The sequence below is a fragment of the Atractosteus spatula genome, chromosome 27, assembly GCF_055471065.1.
Source record: "Atractosteus spatula isolate fAtrSpa1 chromosome 27, fAtrSpa1.hap1, whole genome shotgun sequence".
NCBI classification, from domain to species: domain Eukaryota; kingdom Metazoa; phylum Chordata; class Actinopteri; order Semionotiformes; family Lepisosteidae; genus Atractosteus; species Atractosteus spatula.
The window spans coordinates 9214129-9234671 of NC_142732.1; the positions used below are offsets into that span (position 1 = coordinate 9214129).

The 20543-nt window shown below is 49.9% G+C and overlaps 2 protein-coding genes across 2 annotated transcripts; both read right to left on the reverse strand.

The window, feature by feature from the left end:
* Window positions 1–644: 644 nt before the first annotated feature.
* LOC148814353 (uncharacterized) lies at window positions 645–6348 on the reverse strand. Its single transcript, XM_088906793.1, has 2 exons — window positions 6159–6348; window positions 645–1662 (listed from the first exon to the last, which is right to left on the reverse strand). The coding sequence occupies exons 1-2, from the start codon at window positions 6253–6255 to the stop codon at window positions 1274–1276; spliced, it is 486 nt and encodes a 161-aa protein (XP_088762919.1). The 5' UTR covers window positions 6256–6348; the 3' UTR covers window positions 645–1273.
* nufip2 (nuclear FMR1 interacting protein 2) lies at window positions 4696–14972 on the reverse strand. Its single transcript, XM_088906791.1, has 4 exons — window positions 14673–14972; window positions 8174–9769; window positions 7349–7381; window positions 4696–6536 (listed from the first exon to the last, which is right to left on the reverse strand). Exons 1-4 carry the CDS (start codon window positions 14818–14820, stop codon window positions 6484–6486), a joined length of 1830 nt encoding a protein of 609 aa, XP_088762917.1. The 5' UTR covers window positions 14821–14972; the 3' UTR covers window positions 4696–6483.
* Between the last annotated feature and the right edge of the window lie 5571 nt (window positions 14973–20543).

Here is a 20543-nt window from a genome sequence, read left to right on the forward strand (position 1 = left end):
TCTGTATGAAAAGTGAAGGAGAGAACCAGGTTTGCATTAAAAAAAACACAAAACAAGATTTCATCATCAGTCGTTTTTACTGTAGAGCACATTTTTCTTCTCATCATTTGAGCGTTAAGTGTTAAACATTTAAGGTGCAAAAACAAAACTAGATTTTGGAAGTATGGAGAAATTTCAGGGGGTGGGGAAGGTTTTCAGATTTCAGCTGAATTTCATTCGGAGATCAAAAAGAGTAGCTGCGGAGCGAACGCACCCAGGGGAGATGCCCCATGAAGACAGACAGGGACCAGTTCCTAGCGCAGCGCCAGCACAGCTGAGCTCTGGACCCTGGAGACCCCCTCCTGTCGCACCCGGGTCGGGCTGGGCACGGCCGCGGGTCACACTGCTGAGGCAGTTTTTATAAAGACTGTGGCTCGGGCCGACCCAGGACAGGTGGAGGCAAAAGGCAAAGATGAATTCGGCTTCAGACAAACTTGGAAAGGAGCAGCGACAGGCTGTAGCTCTGTTCCCTCTCTGCACACAGTCCTGCACAAAACACAAGTCTGATAGTGTGACAGTACCAGGCTCTCCTATAGCATCTGGCTGAATGCTCATTTAAAACATTTTAAAATAGCGTAACGACACCTCCTTTGTACCTAAATAAATTTTCCAACAACAAAAAGCAAACCAGCACTGAAAGAACCCAACTGATAAATTAATCAAAACTTCAGTCGGTCAGGAATACAATCGCATCTAAAACACAAAAATAAGGACGCAACTGTTGAAGCGTTCCATTCGATAATGATCCTTAACCATTTTAATAAGCGCAACAGAAATGAATTTTAATGTTACATTGGTCTGAAACGTTAAGGACATTTCCATGAAAAAGAAAAAAAAAGAAAAGAACATAAGATTCATATGCAGATCCAGTTTTGCAGGCTGGTTAAGACAGCTCACGAATGACTCTCTCTGTGCTCTCGAACTTTGAAGTCAGGCTATCAATCACATGTATGCATGAACAAAAAAAAAAAGTCAATTCCTGGCTGCTGTTCCCTTCTGGAATAATACACCTGCTGCAGTAGCCGGACAGCAGATGCTTTTGGTTCTGACGCCCCAGGACAGCTTCTCCTAAATCCAATGGCAAAAGCCAAACTTAAATGGAGACGGAAAAACAGACCGCAGGAGCTCGGAACGCAACAAGGAAATGGAACTGCTGCCACAGCCCTCCGCCCAACCCTGCTTCCTCCCGTCTTCCTGAAAGGTGGTTCAACCAGCCCTTCATGCAGAATGCACCTTACTTCCCCGGCATCTCCCGCGGGGCCTCGAGACACGTTTCTCTAGCCGCCATGGCAGCAGCCCCAGGTCCTCGGTGCCGAAATGCCCTCAGAAGGGAGCAACAGCGAGGGCCCGGGCAGAAGCACCTCCGGCGACACCGGCCCCAGGAACGACTCCGCCGACTGGTGGGGGGGAACCGGTCTGGGAGGGGTTCGGAGCGACTTGCCCTGTACCGGCTGCAAGCCCTGAACAGCGCGTTAAAGTGAGGGACCCCGTCGCCGCCGAGGCAGTGCTCCCGGACAGCCGTGCGCCGTGACGCTCCGGGAACCCAGGCCCATCGCCGGCGGCGGCGGGAACGGCAGCAACCCCCAGAGATGCCCGGATTTGGGCCGCTTTTTCCTTTTCCTCCTTGGAAGCGACAAAGAAAAAAAGAAAAATCTCTCGGAATCTAGTCCCAGAGGAAAACCCACTCCTCCTCCCCCCCCCCGTCTCGGAGGAACGCCGAGCTGGCCAAGCTCGGGTGTGCAAAAGGAAAACCGGACGACGTGTCCAAGCAGGGAGGCCTCGAGCCCCTGGGTCCGAATTCACAGCACCACCACTAAAGTCATTTATAAAACTAAAAAAATCCCAGGCCCAATTATGTGTAACAGTGTGAATATTTTAACGGAGACATATCCTGCTAAAAAAAATAGAGAAAAATTGAACTACAACTATATATAGAACCATAGCAACTATAGTAGCATAGTTATACATAACCACACTTCCAGTTACTCCTCCTTGAGCATTGCAATTTGATCAACAGTGTGCCTATCAAAGAAATTAAAAGCAAAATGCGCAGTTTCTATATATTTAAACCCTATGAGCTCGGGTCAAAGCCCCATCTTATTTTAATTAAAATGTTTCAGCGACTGTTGAACACTGATACTGATCATCAGAGCTCAACTGTTCCATGAAAACGTAACAATTAAGACCCTGTAAATCTGGAGTTACCAAGTGTAATTCTCTAAGCTACAATGCTAACAACTGTGCAAATGTAGTGAAATACTCCAATATTCATTTTACAGTTTGCCCTGATTGTACAATTGTATAGACAGCGATCAATGTTTTCTAGTGCCTCTTATAAAAGCAAAATTAAGAGATCGATCTGCTGAATAACAGTGCCACCTTGAAATAGAACATTTGGAGAACGACCTGCTGTTCAACAGAACGCAGAACTCAGAACTCAAAACATGGCACAAAAGAAGTCGTGTACAAAAACAAACCAACAACATATACAAACAGTTGCATGTCTGGGGATTTGAAAGTTGATCACTTTTTATTCCCTTTAAACACCGGTGACCTGTACATTGTATAGGGGGGGGGGGGGGATCTTCTCAATGGGAAGAGGCCATTTCTAACTGATCTCACCATCTGCTGTCCGCAAGCACTCGCATGTAATAACCTGGCTCCAGGACCAGGAATAACGACCAGTGTGGCAGCCCAGCTACACAACGGCACCTTCCCTTAACCCTCCCATAGTCTGTGGACATTCCCGGGAAAACTTACAGGTACATAAATATCAAGGGAGCAGCGTGAGGAATCAGCCGACACTTCCCACACGGTCCTGTCGACCAGCACCGTCTCACTGGAGACCGGTCGCGGCTGGGGCTCGGTTAGCAGGCTGCGGTGCTCTCAGAGAAATGACCTAACCCCACCCCCCTGCGTGCATCTCACTCAACTCCCGTGCTCCCAATTCACGATTCAGTCACAGACACAGAAGAACAAGGTTTAAGTGCTTTTAAGAGGTTTTTCTTTTAAAAAAAAAACAAAAACAAAACGAAGTTCATAATCATAAAGACTTCCTAACATGTTTAAAAAGAGCTCCCTCCCCCACCCGGCCCCATCCCGAGTTCACTGCGTTCAACGCTGCCGCTCCCCGTGTCGGGCAGTTTAACACACGGGTGCGAATTTCAACCGCAAGGCTGAACTGCTTTGGCCATTCGATATTCTAGGACTGGGCACAAAGCACGAAACCGTCTGGGGCCTCTTCCTGACCACACAGCACCCCGGCACTGCAGACAGCTGATTCCACAACCTCGCACCGGCGCAGCAGTGACGCACGCTCGGCACACGTCCGGATCCATCCTATGGGACTTCCGCTCTTTTCCGCATCCCAAGAACGAGATGCCCTTTCTGTTCCACCAAAAAAAACAAACAAACAACAAACTCCTGGACCCCACCCTCACACGGTGACTACTCTTCGGACGTTAAAGGAAAGGAGCAAGTTTTAAACACGACCGAAATGTTTTGAAGACAAAACGGGGAAACACGGCGCACCAGCGTTTCTCTCGTCATGGAAGGACCGTTTAATACTGCAAAGTAATATTGCGCCCTCGTCCAGGAATAGATGAGCTTGAGGGTTAAGCAGCACTTTCCCACCCTACCGCTGGCTTAAGAGTGCAGGCGGCCTCTCTGAACTCCGTTTCAAAAACCGCACGCCGCGCCCACACCCACTCCCAGAGACCCGGTCCGGTCCCGCGGGACGCAATCGGAGAAGTCCCGGAAACTATGCCGAAAGTCTACCAAATAATTAGTGGAATTAAGATCGGATCAGGTCACTTTATCGGCCATTTACAGTTTCTTGTATAAGAAAGCGGTCCGGGACAATCCCAAGTCTCCGCCAACGGAGGCTGAACCGCCGGGCTGCGGACCTCACCGGCTTCATAACCGTCCCGGTGGGGGCCGTAGCTACGCAGCCAGGCTATGGCAGAAGGAGAGAAGGAAGGATGAAGAAAACTCTGGGGGAACGGTCCGAGGAGACGCGAGAGGGACGGGGTGCCCCCACACTTTTCCCCTCCGAAACGCGTAGGCTCACCTGCACCGCGGAGCATAGCTCCGTATTAAAGGAACGGAGACTGGCACAGGCCCGCAGGACACTCCTCGCCTCCGGAAATCTCAACATCTCCTGACCTCACACTACGAGACGGGCGCATCGCAGGTTTCACGGGAAAAAAAAACCCCCGAAAATACAGATATATATAATTTCAAAATAGATATATATGTTTTTGGTATCATGTATCACACAGCACTACAGGTTAATTCAATTGATATAGAAAGTTCAATGACGATTTTAATGTCTTAAAAATTCAAAATTAAAAAGTCTTTTAGGGCAAGTTAATGTTAAAAATCAGCAGGTTTAGAATTAGCATTTTTGGCAATTAAACTTCCTATTGGTCAGATCATGGCTTTCCTAATTCTACCTGAGTGACTTATTTTTTTTGTGTTTTTTTTTGTTTTTTAAAAACCCAAAGCCATTCTTAGCAGGGGACAGCATTATATTTTCACATATATATATTTATTAGAAAAAAATTAGTTTATATAAAGTGCTAATCATTTTTAATCAAATCATTTTAACTGGAAAAAACAAAATCTACAACCTAAAAATGCCCCTGCTCAAAAAAAAGAAGCAGAATCTGAATACTGTCAAGGAGAAAGGAGAGTTATTATCTAGTTCAAACTACCTCCTTGTACGTGTTCTTAAGCAACGGGTGGCCATTCAACTAAACGCTTCTTTAGTGTAGAGGGGACAATGAAAAACGGAACTTCACAGCTCCATTTGCACATGCTACAATCTGGAAAGAGTTGCACACAAGAATAATGTCCGAGCCACGAACGGGGCTGCTTCGACAATTCTCCGAACCGATTTCCATTAAAACGACACGACTTCAGGCTCCACACGCCCCTCATCCCTCACGGCACTAACAGTCGGATTGGCTCACAGCCACGAGCAGGAGCGGCTGAGGAAGAGGAGGGCAGGCAGCCAGGAAGGAGTCACCGCCCAAGGGCGCGACGCACAGCGGGAGCCGGCGGAGTTAAGGCCTCCAAAACGTTCCAAGACCCCCGGAAAAAATGAACGCCAAAGCACGGAGACGGACCGAAAGCTCGAGAGAGAGAAACCCAGCTGCCGCTCCGTCTCCCCCCTGCAAGGGCTCCTCGACCGACCCAAAGAGGCACAAGAGATCCTAACCCGCCCCAACCCAAAAAACCCAAAGCCCCAACTCCCCACTCGCGCAGCCCAGGTCCGCCAACGTCACCAGCTCGCTCCACTTCATTAAAACAACTCAACGGGATTGTTAGGGGAGTCTCCTGTTCCGCACGACTTCAACACTGGGTTTAATTTAGCGGAGAGGTTCACAAGGGTTGAACAAGGAGGAAAAAAACAAAACAACCATTTAAATATGTGAAGACGCTGGTGACGTCCCAAGCAGAGACAAGGCTGCTCTGTGCTTGCAGTGCTGGCGCAGAGAGACCGGGAGCAGAAGAGCCGCCGGACTCGGGGGAGACCCGGCGCCCCTCTTTCTCCACCTCCCGCGAGTCCTGGCTGGGTTCCGATTTCAGTCAAGGACGAAATGAAATAAACCGAAAAAAGAAGCATCGCTAATGAAAGATGTCCAGCAAAGTCCGTACTGTACTGAGCGATCTTTTCCCACAGCACATTTAAGACAATTTTTCATTCTCAAGGCCTGGCTTTTTTTTGAAATTGCAGCAAGACAGGATGCTCGACGTCTCCTGCCATTTCTTGGTTTTTTGTTTTAGTTGAGAAACTTCAAGGCAAACTTCCTCAGCTTTCGTGTATGTATACATACACCCAATTCGTAACTGCACACACCAAGCAGATATACACATACATACAGCGCACATGTTTGCATGTGTGTGGATCAGCTTAAGGAAATAACAAGGCTGAGGCGTCCCATCGGCAATCGGCTTCAGTCCCAACATCACCGCAGGCTCAGGAAGAGAGATCGAGCCTCCCGGCCTCACCCGTCACATGAAACCCCCTCCCACTTCCCCCAGGGGTGGCTCTGCGAGTCCCAGGCTGTCACAACCAAAGCTCGTGCAGGAGGCTCAGCTGTTTTCCAGCTCACCTGCGGCCAGCGTCCAAGAGCAGAGATATTCTAGTCTGTACCGGAAGCCAAGACAGTCTCTCCGGCGCGCAGCAGGTCTCCGCAAAGCGGCTCCCATACAGACGCGGGGAGGCTGGTCCGCGTCTCCCCCTAGTCTCTCCCTCGTCCCCGTTTCAATTCCACAGCGAAGTCTCTGTTGCAGGGCACTCCCTCTCTCAGTTCCACTACAAAAGTGACGATTGATTTTGTTTTGTTTTTTGCAACCCCCCACTGCGGTGGAGGTGTTCGACCCTCCAAGCCAGCAAGGGCAGCAGTGTTCAGGTACAAAGCGTTGGCTGTCGCAGCCTCACTGGTCAGGCCTGTCCTTGGATTCGTCATAAACCACCACTCTTTTTGGATCTACGGGGAAGAGATTGAGAGAGAAGCAGGTTTTACTTCCCCAGTGCGGAAGGCATATTGAAGAAACAGATCCAACCTGCTCTTGTACAACTTTCCCTTGGTCTTATTGGGCCACTGTGTTTGATGCAGTTGACACCTCTCAGGTTTAAAACCACTCCAATGACCAGAACACCAGAAAGCTCTCGTTTTGTTAGGGACTGCTTTTCTTTTGTTGGGTTAGAAAGATGGATTTTTATTCCTTAACACTGTTAAAAAAAAAAAAGAACCTAAACGCTCATAACAGCAGAGACACACTCATCTGGGTTTATAACTGGGAAAGCTCAGAACTCCTTTGCCTAATTCAGCTCTAACCAGGATAATGATTCTGGAGGGAGAAATCTAAACTGAGTTAAAAAAAAAACCTCTGGTACTATCCGTCTAAAAAAAAAACTAACATGATTTTACTTTTGCCTATTAAAATATTCACTTAACCTCAAAGCAGAACCTGAAGCATTTACAAGATAGATTACGTTTAGTATCACAGTGCAAAAAGAAGCCAACTCACTGGCAAAGCCTTACGTTTCAGGATCTCATTCTGAGGCTGGGGTACCTCAGTACAGCTATTGCCACAAAAACCCCTTTGGTATCAGGGACTAAAACTCCTCCAAGATTGAGGAGACCAGTCTGTTAACTTCTTTCTACTAATGACTGATCCTGGAGACTGATTGACTACCCAGGGATCTCCAACCACATTCTGTGCTGCTGTTCTGCAACTTGAGCATGGTTCTCCAAAAAGAGCCCAACCAAAACCCCTCACACTTCACAGTACTCACCTTGTTTCTGCAAAGTCAAAATATATTCCATTTCTGCAAAATAAAATAAAGAGTCACATTAAAAATAAATGCAAACTTGAACACGTGCGTGCATCGAATACACAAGATAGACACTAATCCTTAAAATGTTTTCTGCTGGTAGATCAATACTAGTGCAGTGGTTTTAGTCTTTTCTACATGTCTCAGCGCACATTTCATTAGGTTTCAGGCCTACAAAATTGAAGAAAAAAACTCTTTAAAAATAAACACTGTACAGATGCATAAGGAGAGAAAGAACATAACAGGACAGTGTTGAAGGTTACACAGGAAAAAAAAAAACTAAAGAGATAAAACAGATCAGTACATGAGATGCACATTTTTCTTCTAACACCTCAGTTAAAAACAAGTAACCCCCCCCCACCACAAAAAAAACTCTCAGCACTTATCCACCCTCTGAGGTTCAGTAGCGTCAGGCAGGTCTGCTCCAGGAAGAGCTGGCGTCTAGACTGCATGCGCGTGAACCCAGGGCTGGCTCTCAGACTCGTTCACCAGGGAGACGCAGGCAGACTGCTCACTGCCAGGTACTTCCCTGGAATCATCAGCCTTTCCAGAGAGCTGCGCAGCTCCAATTTTCCCAAACACTGATTACCTTAACTGCTCCCCCGCCCCCTCGACTTACACTCATGATCCCCAGACATTTCCTGGGCTCATTTCTCAACTCCACTAGAGGCACAGCTCTACAGACTGGAAAAGGGACGACAGTGCCCAGGCAGGCCTCTTTAAACACCACCCGCGCTGCCCGGTGGAAAACGACATTGCACTGCCCTCAAGCCCGAGATGCATTACCTTTAGTGTGATAAATTACAGCAGCTTTTAGATCAAATGAGCCCCAGCTACACCTCCTGTCACAGGCTTTCGTCTGGCCCTGTTCTTTGGCCGCAGTCAACACAGGATTGGCTGGGGAGGCCTGAGGCGATTCGGCACCAAGGTCCTTAGCAGAAGCGAACTCTATTGCACCTGGGCTCCCCGCCTCGCCCTTTTGGGGGTCCGGCACGAGAGGCTGAAGTGGCGCCCCGCCCTCGGCGGCAGGGGCGGGGGGGCACGTTTTGAAAACACTGGCGAGGGAATGGGGGCTAGTCCGTTTGTCGAGGTCAGAAGCCTTTGGGAAGGTCGGGCGATCCAGCCCTGGGGCATCGGCGCCCCGCGCGGCGCACTGCCCCTGGAACGTCACCTCGGCCGCCCCGCCCCCCACCGCGGGCCGGCCCGGCGCCCCCTCGGGCCCCGCGCTGGGCTCGTTGATGAAGGACAGCCCCCACTGGTTCTGGAAGATGTCCCCCAGGGCCTTCTGCTGCGTGGGCGCGGCGGGCAGGTCCACCGGGCGGGCGCTGGGCAGCGCGGCTTGCATATGCGCAGGGGTCAAAGGGTACACGAAGAGGCCGGGTTTCCTGGGCTCCCCGCTGGCGGCGGCGGCGCTGCTGCTGCTGCTGCTGTCGCTGTCGGGCGACGAGGCTACATTCTCGCCCGCCGGCACCGCGGGGCCGGGCGTCTCGGGACTAGCAGTGGCGAGGAGGGCCCCGGCCGGCGAGCAGCAGGCCGCCTCCGCGGAGACGGGCCCGTTGGTGAAGGCCGCCGAGGCGACGGTCTTCACAGCGGACATGGGGACGTGCGACAGCCGGGCGGGCGGCGGGGGGGCCTGGCTCTCCTTGTTGAGGTTCTCCTTGACTTTGCTTGCATAACTGATCTTGGGAACAATCTTAGCGCTGCTGTTGTCCACTGGAAAGACGGGAGGGGGCTTGAACAGGGTCCACGAGTCCTCTCTGGGCGCCACCGAGCTGGCGAGCTTGACCTTGCCGGGCTTGTCCTCGAATTTCTTGCCGGGACACCCGGCCGCCTTGCTGTCCGAGTTCTTCCTCTGCAGCTCGCCCGCCGGCCCGGCCGGGACCGCCACCGCTGCTGGCCCGGCGGCCCCCGGCTTGGCCCGGCTCGGGGGGGCGTCGGGCCTGGCCCCGGACCTGTCCGGGTGGCCGGGCTCCGGCTCCTGCGGCTCCTTCACGCTGTTGCGCCTGGCCTTGCGCTTCTTGGGCGTGGTGTAGCCGCTCTCCGACCCGCTGCCGTCGTTGTCCGCCGCCGGCCGGCCGCCGCCGCCGGGGTAGCCGTTGGCGACGCAGCCCGAGCTCAGGGCCACGACTCCGTTCAGGAGCGCCGCCGGCTCCTTTCTGTCCGCGGGCCTGTCACTCCTGCTGTCCATACTGGTCTTATGACCAGGGCCGGCTTTGCTCCCCACTTTCGCGAGAGTGTCCGCAGCCCTGGCTGCCTGGCGGGGTCTGGGGGGAGGGTCTACCAGCTGCCTGCTGCCATTCCCGGGAGCGAGGAGCTCGGCGGAGTCGCTGGCAGACAGGATCTTCTCTCTCTCCGCTGCGCTGCCGTTTATTTTGCCATTTCCTACAAAATAACCACACAGAAAACCCAAGAGTAAATAATAATAAATAGTTGCTGACAATCATATAGCGCTTTTCAGGACACTCCACTCAAAGCGCTTTACAGGTCATGGGGATCCCCTCCACCCCCACCAGTGTGCAGCCCCACCTGGATGATGCACCAGTACTCTCCCCACACACCAGCTCTCAGTGGGGAGGAGAGCAGAGTGATGAGGCCAGTTCAGAGATGGGGATTATTAGGAGGCCATGACTGGTAAAGGCCAGAGGAAATCTGGCCAGGATGCTGGGGTTACACCCCTACTCTTTTCAAGACACCCTGGGATTTTTAATGACCACAGTGAGTCAGGACCTCGGTTTTACATCTCATCCGAAGGATGGCGCCTTTTTACAGCATAGTGTCCCCATCACTATACTGGGGCATTAGGACCCAAACAGACCACAGGGTGAGCGCCCCCTACTGGCCCCACTAACACACTCTTCCGGCAGCAACCTTAGTTTTTCCCAGGAGGTCTTTCATCCAGGTACTGGCCAGGCTCACACCTGCTGGGCTTCAGTGGGCAGTCAGCTGTGTGTCACAAGGTGATAGAGCTGCTGGCCATCAGTTTAAAGGCTGCTGACAAACCCCAGTGGTCTGAGCAGAGGTCTGTGCCGTCACGCGCACATCTTCCTCATTAAAAGAATATGAGGAGGTCACCAAGGTCAGCTTCAGTCAGGTCTTGGGTGCTGCTGTCTAACTCTTCAGCTACGTTCACACAGGACGAGGCCCTGCAGGAGTGAGGAGTGTGCAAAGTGATGCTGGATGTGGAGACTAAGCGGTAGCCAGGCTCAGGTATACCTCTAATTCAAGCACAGATTTCTAATATATCTTCTGCATCAAAACTGAAGTTCTAAGAATTTTAGATAATGTATGAACGGTTATATTTCTGGTCTGGCTTTAGCAAAACAAAAAAGCATTTTCTTTTCCCCAAACAGGAGGAACAGGAAGAAGACGAGCACGTTACAATCTAATTCGAGTTCAGAAGCCATGTTAAGTAGGAGACACTGTCAAGTCAATGCTCAGCGCAATATTTTTTAGAAATGAAACTTGGTAACATTAACACTGCCATCCCACAGAACTGTTATAACACGTTCGTTATCAAATATTAGCTTAGCAACATTTTGGCAAATATAGCTCTTTCCGGCAGCTCTCCAAACAGAGCTCCTAGTAAGCTACGCTGTTGCACAACCCCACAAACACAATCAAAATAAACAAGCTTGAGAGACCATCCCATCCTCGGAGCTTGTCTTTAACCTGCTTGGTCTGCTCCCATTTATAACTCCCACTGCAGAGAAAAAGTCAAAGTCAGTTTCATACGGTGAGTCACCATCAACCCTCGGACCCCTAGCTTGTACAGCAAGAAGAGACCCTTAAAATATCAGTGTAGAAGATGCAAGTGTCTATCCTCCTGTATTCTCCACTGCAGCAGCTCCAGCATGGCGAGATGTTAATGTAATCTTGCTTTATTAGCCCTGTACAATTTCTTGCATTAGGAATTCGTCTTTTCGCATACCCCAGCTTGCTCTCCATGAGACACACAGACAGGGAGAGGAGCTGGGGGTAAGAGCCCATTGTACGGCGCCCCTGGAGCAGTTGGGGGTTAAGGGCCTTGCTCAGGGGCCCCAACGGAGTAGGATTCCTCTGCCGGCTGCGGGATTTGAACCGGCAACCTTCCAGTCACAGGCGCAGATCCCGAGCCACAGAGCCACCGCTCCGCCCATACGAGACTGGCCCAGCCAGGCCTGCGGTAGCCAGTCCAAGCACAAACATGAAGACTAGCCTGCACTGCAAGCCTGTGGAAGGGGCAGTATTCAGCCAGCTCCCCTCCACCCTTAGTGCTTGTGTTCCAGGTGAACCATTTCCCTTCTTTTTCCAGGATGTAAATCAACTCATGCTGCTGCCCCCCACATGAACACGCCCAGCAGGAAGAGTTTCAGGAAAGCCGGTCCCCTCTCCTAGCGGAATCGGGGGGCCCCCCACAAGCAGAAGAGGATCGGAGGGGTTCCGTCTGGAATACAGACCTAGCTGCCACACACACACACGTCCTCCGAGAAGCTATTTCACTGTGGCCGACAACCACACGGGAGGCGAAGCAAGCCGAGACGACGGCAAGACTGCCGCTTGAACTGCTCGCGCGAGGATCTCCCGTGCGCAACGGGCAAAGACATCGGGATTTTTAACACCCGTCGATGCAGGTGCTCTGACAAGCACGACTAGCAGGGCTCCCACGCGTTTTTACCAGCAAGATCCCAAAACTTCTCCATAACTTCTTTTCCCGCACAATTTACATCACGCACGTCCTGGGTCTTTACCGTTTGGAGCGATAGCTTGTATTTTTTCCATCTGCTAACCACAGGTCACTGAAAACACATTTACCCGGCATTCTGAAATGGGTGCTAGGCGAGCTTACGGCTCACTATGAAATTCCCCGCGAGAGGGACGGACACGGTGTACTGTTAGCAAGGGCAGCACGCCGCCTCTTTTTAAAAGTTTGCTAACACACTCATATGATACAGCCGTGATCACCTTGGGTCAATTCAAAAAAAAAAATTCCATGACTTTTCACCAAAACTTAATGGATGTTTTTTAACATTTCATTTTCCATACCTCTTCCAGGATTTCCATGACAGTGGGCACCCCGTACTGAGGTAAAAGGAGCACTATGTTTTCAGCATGAAGGCATTAACTGTGCCTATTACACGCACCCGAGCTTTTCACAGGCTTACACAGGTGTACTTGCCATAAAAAAAGGTTACTAAAACGCAGCCTTTCTAGACTTTAAATCAAAGCTTTCCAAGATGCAGAAATGATCTCTCCTGCAGTTCACCTGATTGTCACATCCAATACACAAGGGATCTTTCTAGTGGCAGTTAGCACTGAAATACGAATCTGTGCAAACGTGGTGTTGTTCCATTACCGTGCTGTCCAGTGAGCTAACAGGCACGCTACACGTGTTAGACGTGGTAGGAGAGTGAGCCAGCCGCTACATTTCCCTGTAGAACAGGTCGCTCCAACCCAGCAGGCCAAATGCAAGACTAAGGTGAAGGCAGAAATGAGAACAACTACCCCACGCTTGCGCTTAAAGCGGCCCTAGTCTATCCACCACAAGCAGCTTTCAAGGAGCGAGAGAGGGCCTGTGATGTCTTTGAAAACAATGTGCGATCTAAAGATGATAATCTGACTGATCTTGTGCTGTGACGGCGCCAGAACTGTTCTCCTTGAAAACAAAAAGACGCAACGCTCCAGTAAAACCCCATGTGATCAACTCTCCCCGCCGTTCGCGTGGCGCAGTGGGACCCTCTCCACGCCGCGGTTCAGGAGTTGTGGTACTGATGCACACGAACTCGACACCTGCCCTCATGCCAACTTGTTGTTTTGTTTTTTTAAAAAAAACTACACGGTGCGTAGCGTTCTCGGCCTCCCCGCTTCGCCCCCATCCCCATGACGCGTCGGTTTGGCTTTTGTGAGCGACTGAAGGCGACTCGGCAACATGTTGCTGGGCTTTGCCCAGAAGCGTGGAAGAGCTCGCTGCGCCTCGCGTGGCGCTTCCCCGGCTGCCGGGGCTCTCGGGCACGCGAGATCTACACGAACTGCACGAGCAGCAGTTCTTCCGCCTCAACACGTTCCTTCCCCTGGTCGGCTAAACGCTTATTTAAAACAGAATAATCGCCGCCCAAATACCAAAAGTGTCCACACACACACACGGCTTCCTATGAATGATATATGTGTACCTACAGCTCAAAAGCATGGCCACTATTAATAAGAGCACAACCAGCCTCACGAAAATGGGTACATAGGCATATATCCCGAGGAAAATGAAGATGCTATACGAGGAAAGAGGGTAGCTGAGACCCGTGGTATTTCCTTATCGACTACAACAACCGTCCCAAAAATAAAAAAAAAAGTATGTGCTACCAATTTTGGACAAAAACGTAAAGTGGGTCAGTTCCCTAAGTTAAATAAAAAAACCATCTAAAAGCATTGAGGCGCATCTGTCACTCGCTGCTTTATTTTAAACACATTTTTCATTTACTGTTCCGTTTTTCTATTTTACGTGAAAAATGAAAATGACTGGGCACCCTCTCTCCGGGCGGACGGCTGTCAAGTCCGCTCTGCTGCCGACAGAGGAGACGGGTCTCCGGCGCGGCCTTGCACGGAAGGGACACCGTCCCGGGACACTAAAAACACGAAACTGGTTTGATCGGATCTTTGGAAGATTCGTCTTTGCGGGTATTATGCTGCATTTTTGTTGAACACCGGCTCTCCGATGGGAGGCCGCCGCCGCCGCCTCCGGAACAGCGGAGAGCAACAGGGCCCACAGACTCGAGGAGACCAATCCGGGGACTCAAATACTGCGCTGGCGCCCACTTTCACCGCACAAAACGAGAAAAATCAATCCCCTGAACTCCCCGGGGGTGCCACGACGGCACCGACAGCTGTAGAAAGTCATGGCTTGAGAGCCCGGTGCTGGGATTTTCGCTGCCAACATGGCGGACAGGAAATAGCAACCGAGTAAACTGAGGAAAAGCACATTCCAGCGGAGCCGGCTTGTGTCGGTAAGGGGGGGAGACGAGCACTCAAAACCCCCGGTTTACTCAATTTAAAACGGCCCCTTTCGCACGACCCACCCCGAGACAGTTCGAGAAAAGAGTCTTTTACTGTAAACCAGCGGGCCAGGCGGCGTCCGCCCTCCTTGGATACGTCTAAAAAAAGTGACCAGGAATCGCTGCTAACCGGCAGCACAAGGTCAATCTCCATATTACAGACAGCCACCCTCCGCCGTCTCACAGTGGAGACTCATGCACCCAACTTCCAGCTCACATAATTCCCCATCTTCAGCTGTTTCTGGCCTTAGCTAAGCAAACCCGACCTGTTTTCTTCGCCTGCGTTTCCTGGTGGTGGTGGTGCTGGCAGTGGCTCGGCTCATTTTTCAGCGTTTTCCTGGGCCGGCTCGGGCTCCTCTCTCCTCCATGGTGGTAGCGCTGCTGAGGTGCCCGCACGCTGGGCTGTTCCTCCATTGAAGTGTAACAGGAGACTCCCCGGCTCCGGCCAGTGCGCACTGCTCACCGGGCTCACCGAGCGAGAGAGAGTGCGGGGGGGGGGGGGGGGTGCAGGACCGCGGCCCTACCCAATCGACGCCGCGACCCCAGCGCTGCCTCGCTTGGTCTCTGCTGCTGGCTCTCCGGCGAGAGGATCAACGTCAGCAGTCAGCCGGTGGAAGTAGCGCCGTCGGCACCGCTCTCCTCACACACCAGGCGAACCGTGCGTGTAGCGTGTGCAGGCACGGGCTTATTTCGCTTTTACGTTCCTCCCCAGTCTCATGGTCTTCCCCGCCGAACATGCATACTGTACGTGCTTTTAAATAAAATAAATACCCCTTCGTCTCAGTCTTGGAGTGCTCGGTGGCGGAGTCATATTAACATTTTAACATTTTTTTTTACTTCGACACTTAAGTCATACACGCAGGTAGCAGTTAAATACCTTGATAGAGAGGGGGTGCATTATGTACCCAGTCCGCATTCCTGCATTTCACCCAATTTTAAGTGTAAAATTTAATTGCCTGAACCCCCCCTCTCTCTCGCTCTCTCATTCTCTCCACCCCTTGTAGCGAGTTTTCCAGAACGTTACTTCAGCCTGTTACACGGTAACCCATTTTTAAACTTCTCGTCGTCACGTGTATGTGACTCAAGGGACCCAGGCTGTCTCGGCGTCTTCTTATAGACCGGCTTACAACTCACTTACTAGCCCCGCTCCTCCGGAAACGTGTTTTTACTGTACAGTATTCACAAAGACCCGGCACCTTCTGACCCGGTCTCTCGTCACATGAGCGTGACGCTCACGCTGGGCAACCCCCCCCAAACAGCCCTGAAAAACAAGTGTTTCAGCGTGCATGCATTTATACTTATTACCCATACGTGGGATTCTAAATATTATGTTCTTGTATATTAATCAGTCTCCAACCTATAGCACTTAAGGACTATGATGACAAGGTGACCGAAGTTAAAATATAGGCTAATTGCCATAGCGCAGAGAAGAGATGCTGGTTTAGTTTTAGAAAGGTTGGTTTTCCTCCACGAAAAGAGATCACTCGGGTGTCGTTAAGCACGTGTGGTTGACTAAGCGAACACCGGCAGCTCCTTGGAAGTCAGGTGGTTTGCTAATGACATGCAGAATGGGCGCAATCATCCCTCTATCAATGCTTTTAAGGTAGAATTCCTCTTTTATTAAAATCTTTAAAAAAAACAGCTCATCCTCTCCTCTTGTGACGTATATGAACAGTCTTAGATTCAAACAACACCCAGGTGCTGTAAGACGCCGCGAATTGAAAGCAAGTAACTACGCGAAACTGCTGTGCTTTATTTAAAGAGCAATAAGATGCATGTTTCAGCAAAAAAAAAAAACAGTTCAGTTCAGCATTTTTAAACATCCTTTAAAAAAAATGACGCTACCCCCCAATTCTGAATAGGGCGCAAAATGAGATTACTGAAGGCAATCTTCAAGTAGAATAAAGGATTATATACCAGTGAAATGTGATGAATGAAGCGGCAGTTTAAGGGTGCTTCTGCAGTTCCAGTAAGAGAAAGTTTGTTACACGTGTGTAAATGTACAGGGTATACAGGTTTTTGTATACAACATTTTTGCCTTGGTAAATATCTGTCCCGAATACGCCCCGGTCCGGCGGTATTACATTAGCAGTAACCCTTATGAATAAACCTATTACTTGGCCCTTATGAACCGATGATCCAATAATCAAACTTAAAAGGCACGATTATATAGAGCGAACAGTTTAATAACGCCTCAAGTGCTCGGGGCTATGTTAAAGAAGCCGCTGAAGAGCGCTAGGAAGGTATAGGGATACCGAGGACGACGATCCTGCAGAAGCAGTTGCCGCTCTAGTCCGGTCCGCCGGAACAGCTATTTGTAGAGACATCTTAGACGCCACCACCCACACACCCTTTCCCATTATAACCAAGCCCGCACCTGCTGCTTGTCACACACAATCAGGAGTGGGGTCGTCAGGCTCGGGGAATGCCGGGCTGGGGCACCGCGGGCGAAGCTTAATTAAAGATCCCTCTTTATGCCGGAACAAACTCTTCGGCGTTTTCAATGGGAAGTGGGGGCGCGTCCCGTGAATGTAGGGGCAATTTTAGAAGGGGCGCCCCTTTTGTAAAGTCCGACACCCAGTTCCGCAGAGCTGCGTTTCCAAACGGCAGGAGACGCTCTTGTGCAATAATGGCATTCATAGCCAGGGCCATCATTTAGAGGGAAATCCACGCTTTATTTAAATGTGGGTCTTGCCTGCCTATAATTTTAGTACATTATAGCCAGGTTCAATCATAAGGATGCGGTTACAACACATAAGCAGGGTCTAAGACATTCTAAGATAAGTAGTGGTAGCAGCCGAATCCTGTATACTGTGTCACGCCACGAGTCACCCTTCACCGAGTTCATACTGTGTGAGCAGCACAGGCGTTTTGAGGAAAGAAACTGAGAGCGCATTTTCCATGGCGAGGGGACAATCGTGATTCACACAGAACATCCTGGAATACAGCACGTATTGGCTGTTTGCTTTTCAAAAACCCTTAGGCACAATCTCCATTCTCCGCGGCGCCCGCATTCATCACACCCAGAGTACGGTCTCACCTGCACATGAATCACCGCTGTAGGTACAGGACCTGTCCCCTGCAGTCCAACAGCTCTGCTGCCCTCTACTGCCTCCTAGAGGCTGTAATACGAAGATTTTTGATAGATATCAGAATGAGAAAGTAATCGTAATAATAATAATAATAATAATAATAATTGCTTACACTTATATAGCGCTTTTCTGGACACTCCACTCAAAGCGCTTTACAGGTAATGGGGATCCCCTCCACCATCACCAATGTGCAGCCCCACCCGGTATCACCTGACTTACTTCAACTTAGCTTTGCACCACAATAGGTAACTTTAGCGTATATTCACTTCTTAAACATTTTATTTGTGCACGAAATTTCGAATGAAGTTTCCTTGTATCTGTCTGATACAGTTTAACTCGGAAAAACATCACACGCTCTTTATTATAACCACCAGAAATGACAGGTATAATTGCTTTTAATAATAAAAACAACCCAAAACAGGGATAAGCTCCAGCAGCTGCAATCTTTCCCAGAAATAAGGATTGATTTCAGATTTCAGAAGGACGGATGGAAAAACTGTTGCATGACTGAAACACTCCCCCTGCTGGCCAAGGTTGTAACTGCGCTTCCTTGGCGGCCCCCCCTCGCTTCTACGGAACCTGCTGACGTGCCGCCTTCCTGGCGGTTTCACAATCCTGGGGACTGTAGAAGAAGCTGATTTCGCCTGTAATTAAAGAAGAGGAACAACTACAAAATAAAATAAAAAGGATGTATAAATCACAACCATCTAACATGGTTTTTGAAAAAATAATAATTCTGGCATTCACACAACATATTCAGATCCAGGCCTCCTCGCAGGACACTGGTGTTTTTGCAGTCTCCCTTTCTGAGCTTGGTGTTTTGCTGCATACAAACTCACTTCCTCTCAGTCCCCAGGGACCACAGTGCCCTGAATGTATAATTCAATGCACCGAATAAATGTGAAGAATTTCTGTATTGGAGTCGTTTGCTCCACACAAGAAAGTGGTGAGATTTTTTTCCCTTTGGTTTGTCAAGCCCATCATCACCGAACTTTTCTTCTAGCACTGCAGCTTTCCACAACAGCTTGCAAACTGCACAAAGTGATTTCCATCACACAGAGGGTCACGATTCGCTGCACAGGTGCTTGAATTTAGGAAAGATGACAGTACAGACAGACATTGGTGTAAGAGTCGCAGGGCATGAGAGGGAGGTCTGCTTTACCTCTGTTCTCCTCACCCTATAGCATCTGCTTGAAAGTTAGAATGAAAAGAGAGAATTTGAGGTCACCAACGCACAGCTGACAGCCCACTGAAGCTCACTGCTCAATGTTGCTCGCAAATGATATTGCTTCTTTTGTACTTTCACTCTTTCTCGCCCATTTTCCTTTATCTGTTAATCGTTTAACCTTTGTAGGAAACAGGGTCCAAGGGACAGGAAGTTAACTGTCCACTGGGAGGCGCTCTGAGTATCAGATTCCTGACGGTCAACCTTGCACATCCCTGACTTCAGTCACACAAATATTCCAGTGATGGATGGAACTCTAAGAGTAATCCTAGCAAAACCCAGCAACTACCCCAGTTCCAAATACTGTCTGAGCCCTTAACAGTGCTGGATTCCAGTATTGGTCTCTATTTCTCCAGTATTACCCTCCAGGAGCACAAAAGGCAGTTCAACACTATTCAGATTAAATCCAGTTTACTGCACAGTAGTATTTTCTACATTAGAAGAAAAATCAAGTGAAGTCCAGACCGATCTTTCCTTTAAACTTTGGTATAGACCCATTTTGTGTTTGTAGTTCTTGTTGGGAGCAGTACTAAATCATACAAGCCCCCTCACAAACTCAACGACGGACCAAAATACTACTAAAGGTGTACAAGTAACACAGTTTACAAGAGACTGTCTTTTGTGTAGCAACAGGTTAAGATCAGGGACAGGCCCAGGTCAAATGTCTGGGTGCTGTGAGCCAGTGGGTGCAGTATTTAACTGTGTGTGTTCACGCCAGAAGCCTTTTGGGATTCACGTGTCACTTGAGTTCCAGATTAGTTAATTATTCACTTAACTGAACATATCTGACCCCTTTTTCTGAGGTCCTAATCAGCAACACGTTAAGGAGGCTAACAACTCTGACCCTCAAGGATGGGACTGAAGGAACGCAGACATGAAAGGAAGAGTCCATGCAGGAGGTGTCTGCACTCGCAGAGGGCTATCCTTACCGTCTGCTGTCCTGCGCCGATCAACCAGGAAACAGTCAACTGCTTCTCCGCGGCCTGAGAACAGCCTCAGGACATCACTGGCCTTCCCCTCGGCTGACCTCGGCCTCTCACCCTGACCACTCTCCCTGCGCTGTTATTTACAGGCGATAATTAGCACTTTGAGAAAAGTGACTGTCTCTCACACAAGCTGGAATGCAGTTCTTCCCCAATCTTTTTGGTAATGATTTTTTTTTAATGAAAGCTGTCTTTTATTGTTTCAATTCAAGTCCAAATTCTCTTAAGCCAGCAGCTTTTTAAGCTTCCTCTCATTGTCCTAACGTTGGCTTTCCAAATCTCCACATATAGCTAAGAAATTGAAATATGATAAGAAAACGGCGCTGTGGCTTGTGGTGTAGTGTGCTGGTCTGCGGTCAGGAAGTAAGGGGCTGGGTTCCAATCCAGAAACTCCAGACCCTTTTTTCATTATGCCAGCAGCCATATCACCCGGCAACTCACAACTGGCAACTCACTGGAACTCAGCAGGTGTGAGCCTGGTCAGTACCTGGGTGAGAGTCTCCTGGGAAAGCTAAGGTTGCTTCTGCAAGAGGTGTTAGTGGGGCCAGCAGGGGGCGCTCACACTGCGGTCTGTGTGGGTCCTAATGCCCCAGTATAGTGACGGGGACACTATACTGTAAACAGGCCCCATCCTTTGGATGAGACATAAAACCGAGGTCCTGACTCTCTGTGGTCATTAAAAATCCCAGGGTGTTTCTCGAAAAGAGTAGGGGTGTAACCCCGGCGTCCTGGCCAAATTTCCCCCTGGGCTTTACCAGTCATGGCCTCCTAATAATCCCCATCTCTGAACTGGCTTCATCACTCTGGTCTCCTCCCCACTGAGAGCCGGTGTGTGGG

Coding starts and splice junctions, on each gene's coding strand:
- nufip2 (XM_088906791.1), bottom strand. CDS start 14,820: ATGGAGGAACAGCCCAGCGTGCGGGCACCTCAGCAGCGCTACCACCAT. Junction 9,770..14,672: donor AACGCAGGCGAAGAAAACAG/GTCGGGTTTGCT, acceptor GTTATTTTGTAG/GAAATGGCAAAATAAACGGC. Junction 6,537..7,348: donor TTTGACTTTGCAGAAACAAG/GTGAGTACTGTG, acceptor TCTTCCCCGTAG/ATCCAAAAAGAGTGGTGGTT.
- LOC148814353 (XM_088906793.1), bottom strand. CDS start 6,255: ATGGGAGCCGCTTTGCGGAGACCTGCTGCGCGCCGGAGAGACTGTCTT. Junction 1,663..6,158: donor CTCTTGGACGCTGGCCGCAG/GTGAGCTGGAAA, acceptor GTCGCTTCCAAG/GAGGAAAAGGAAAAAGCGGC.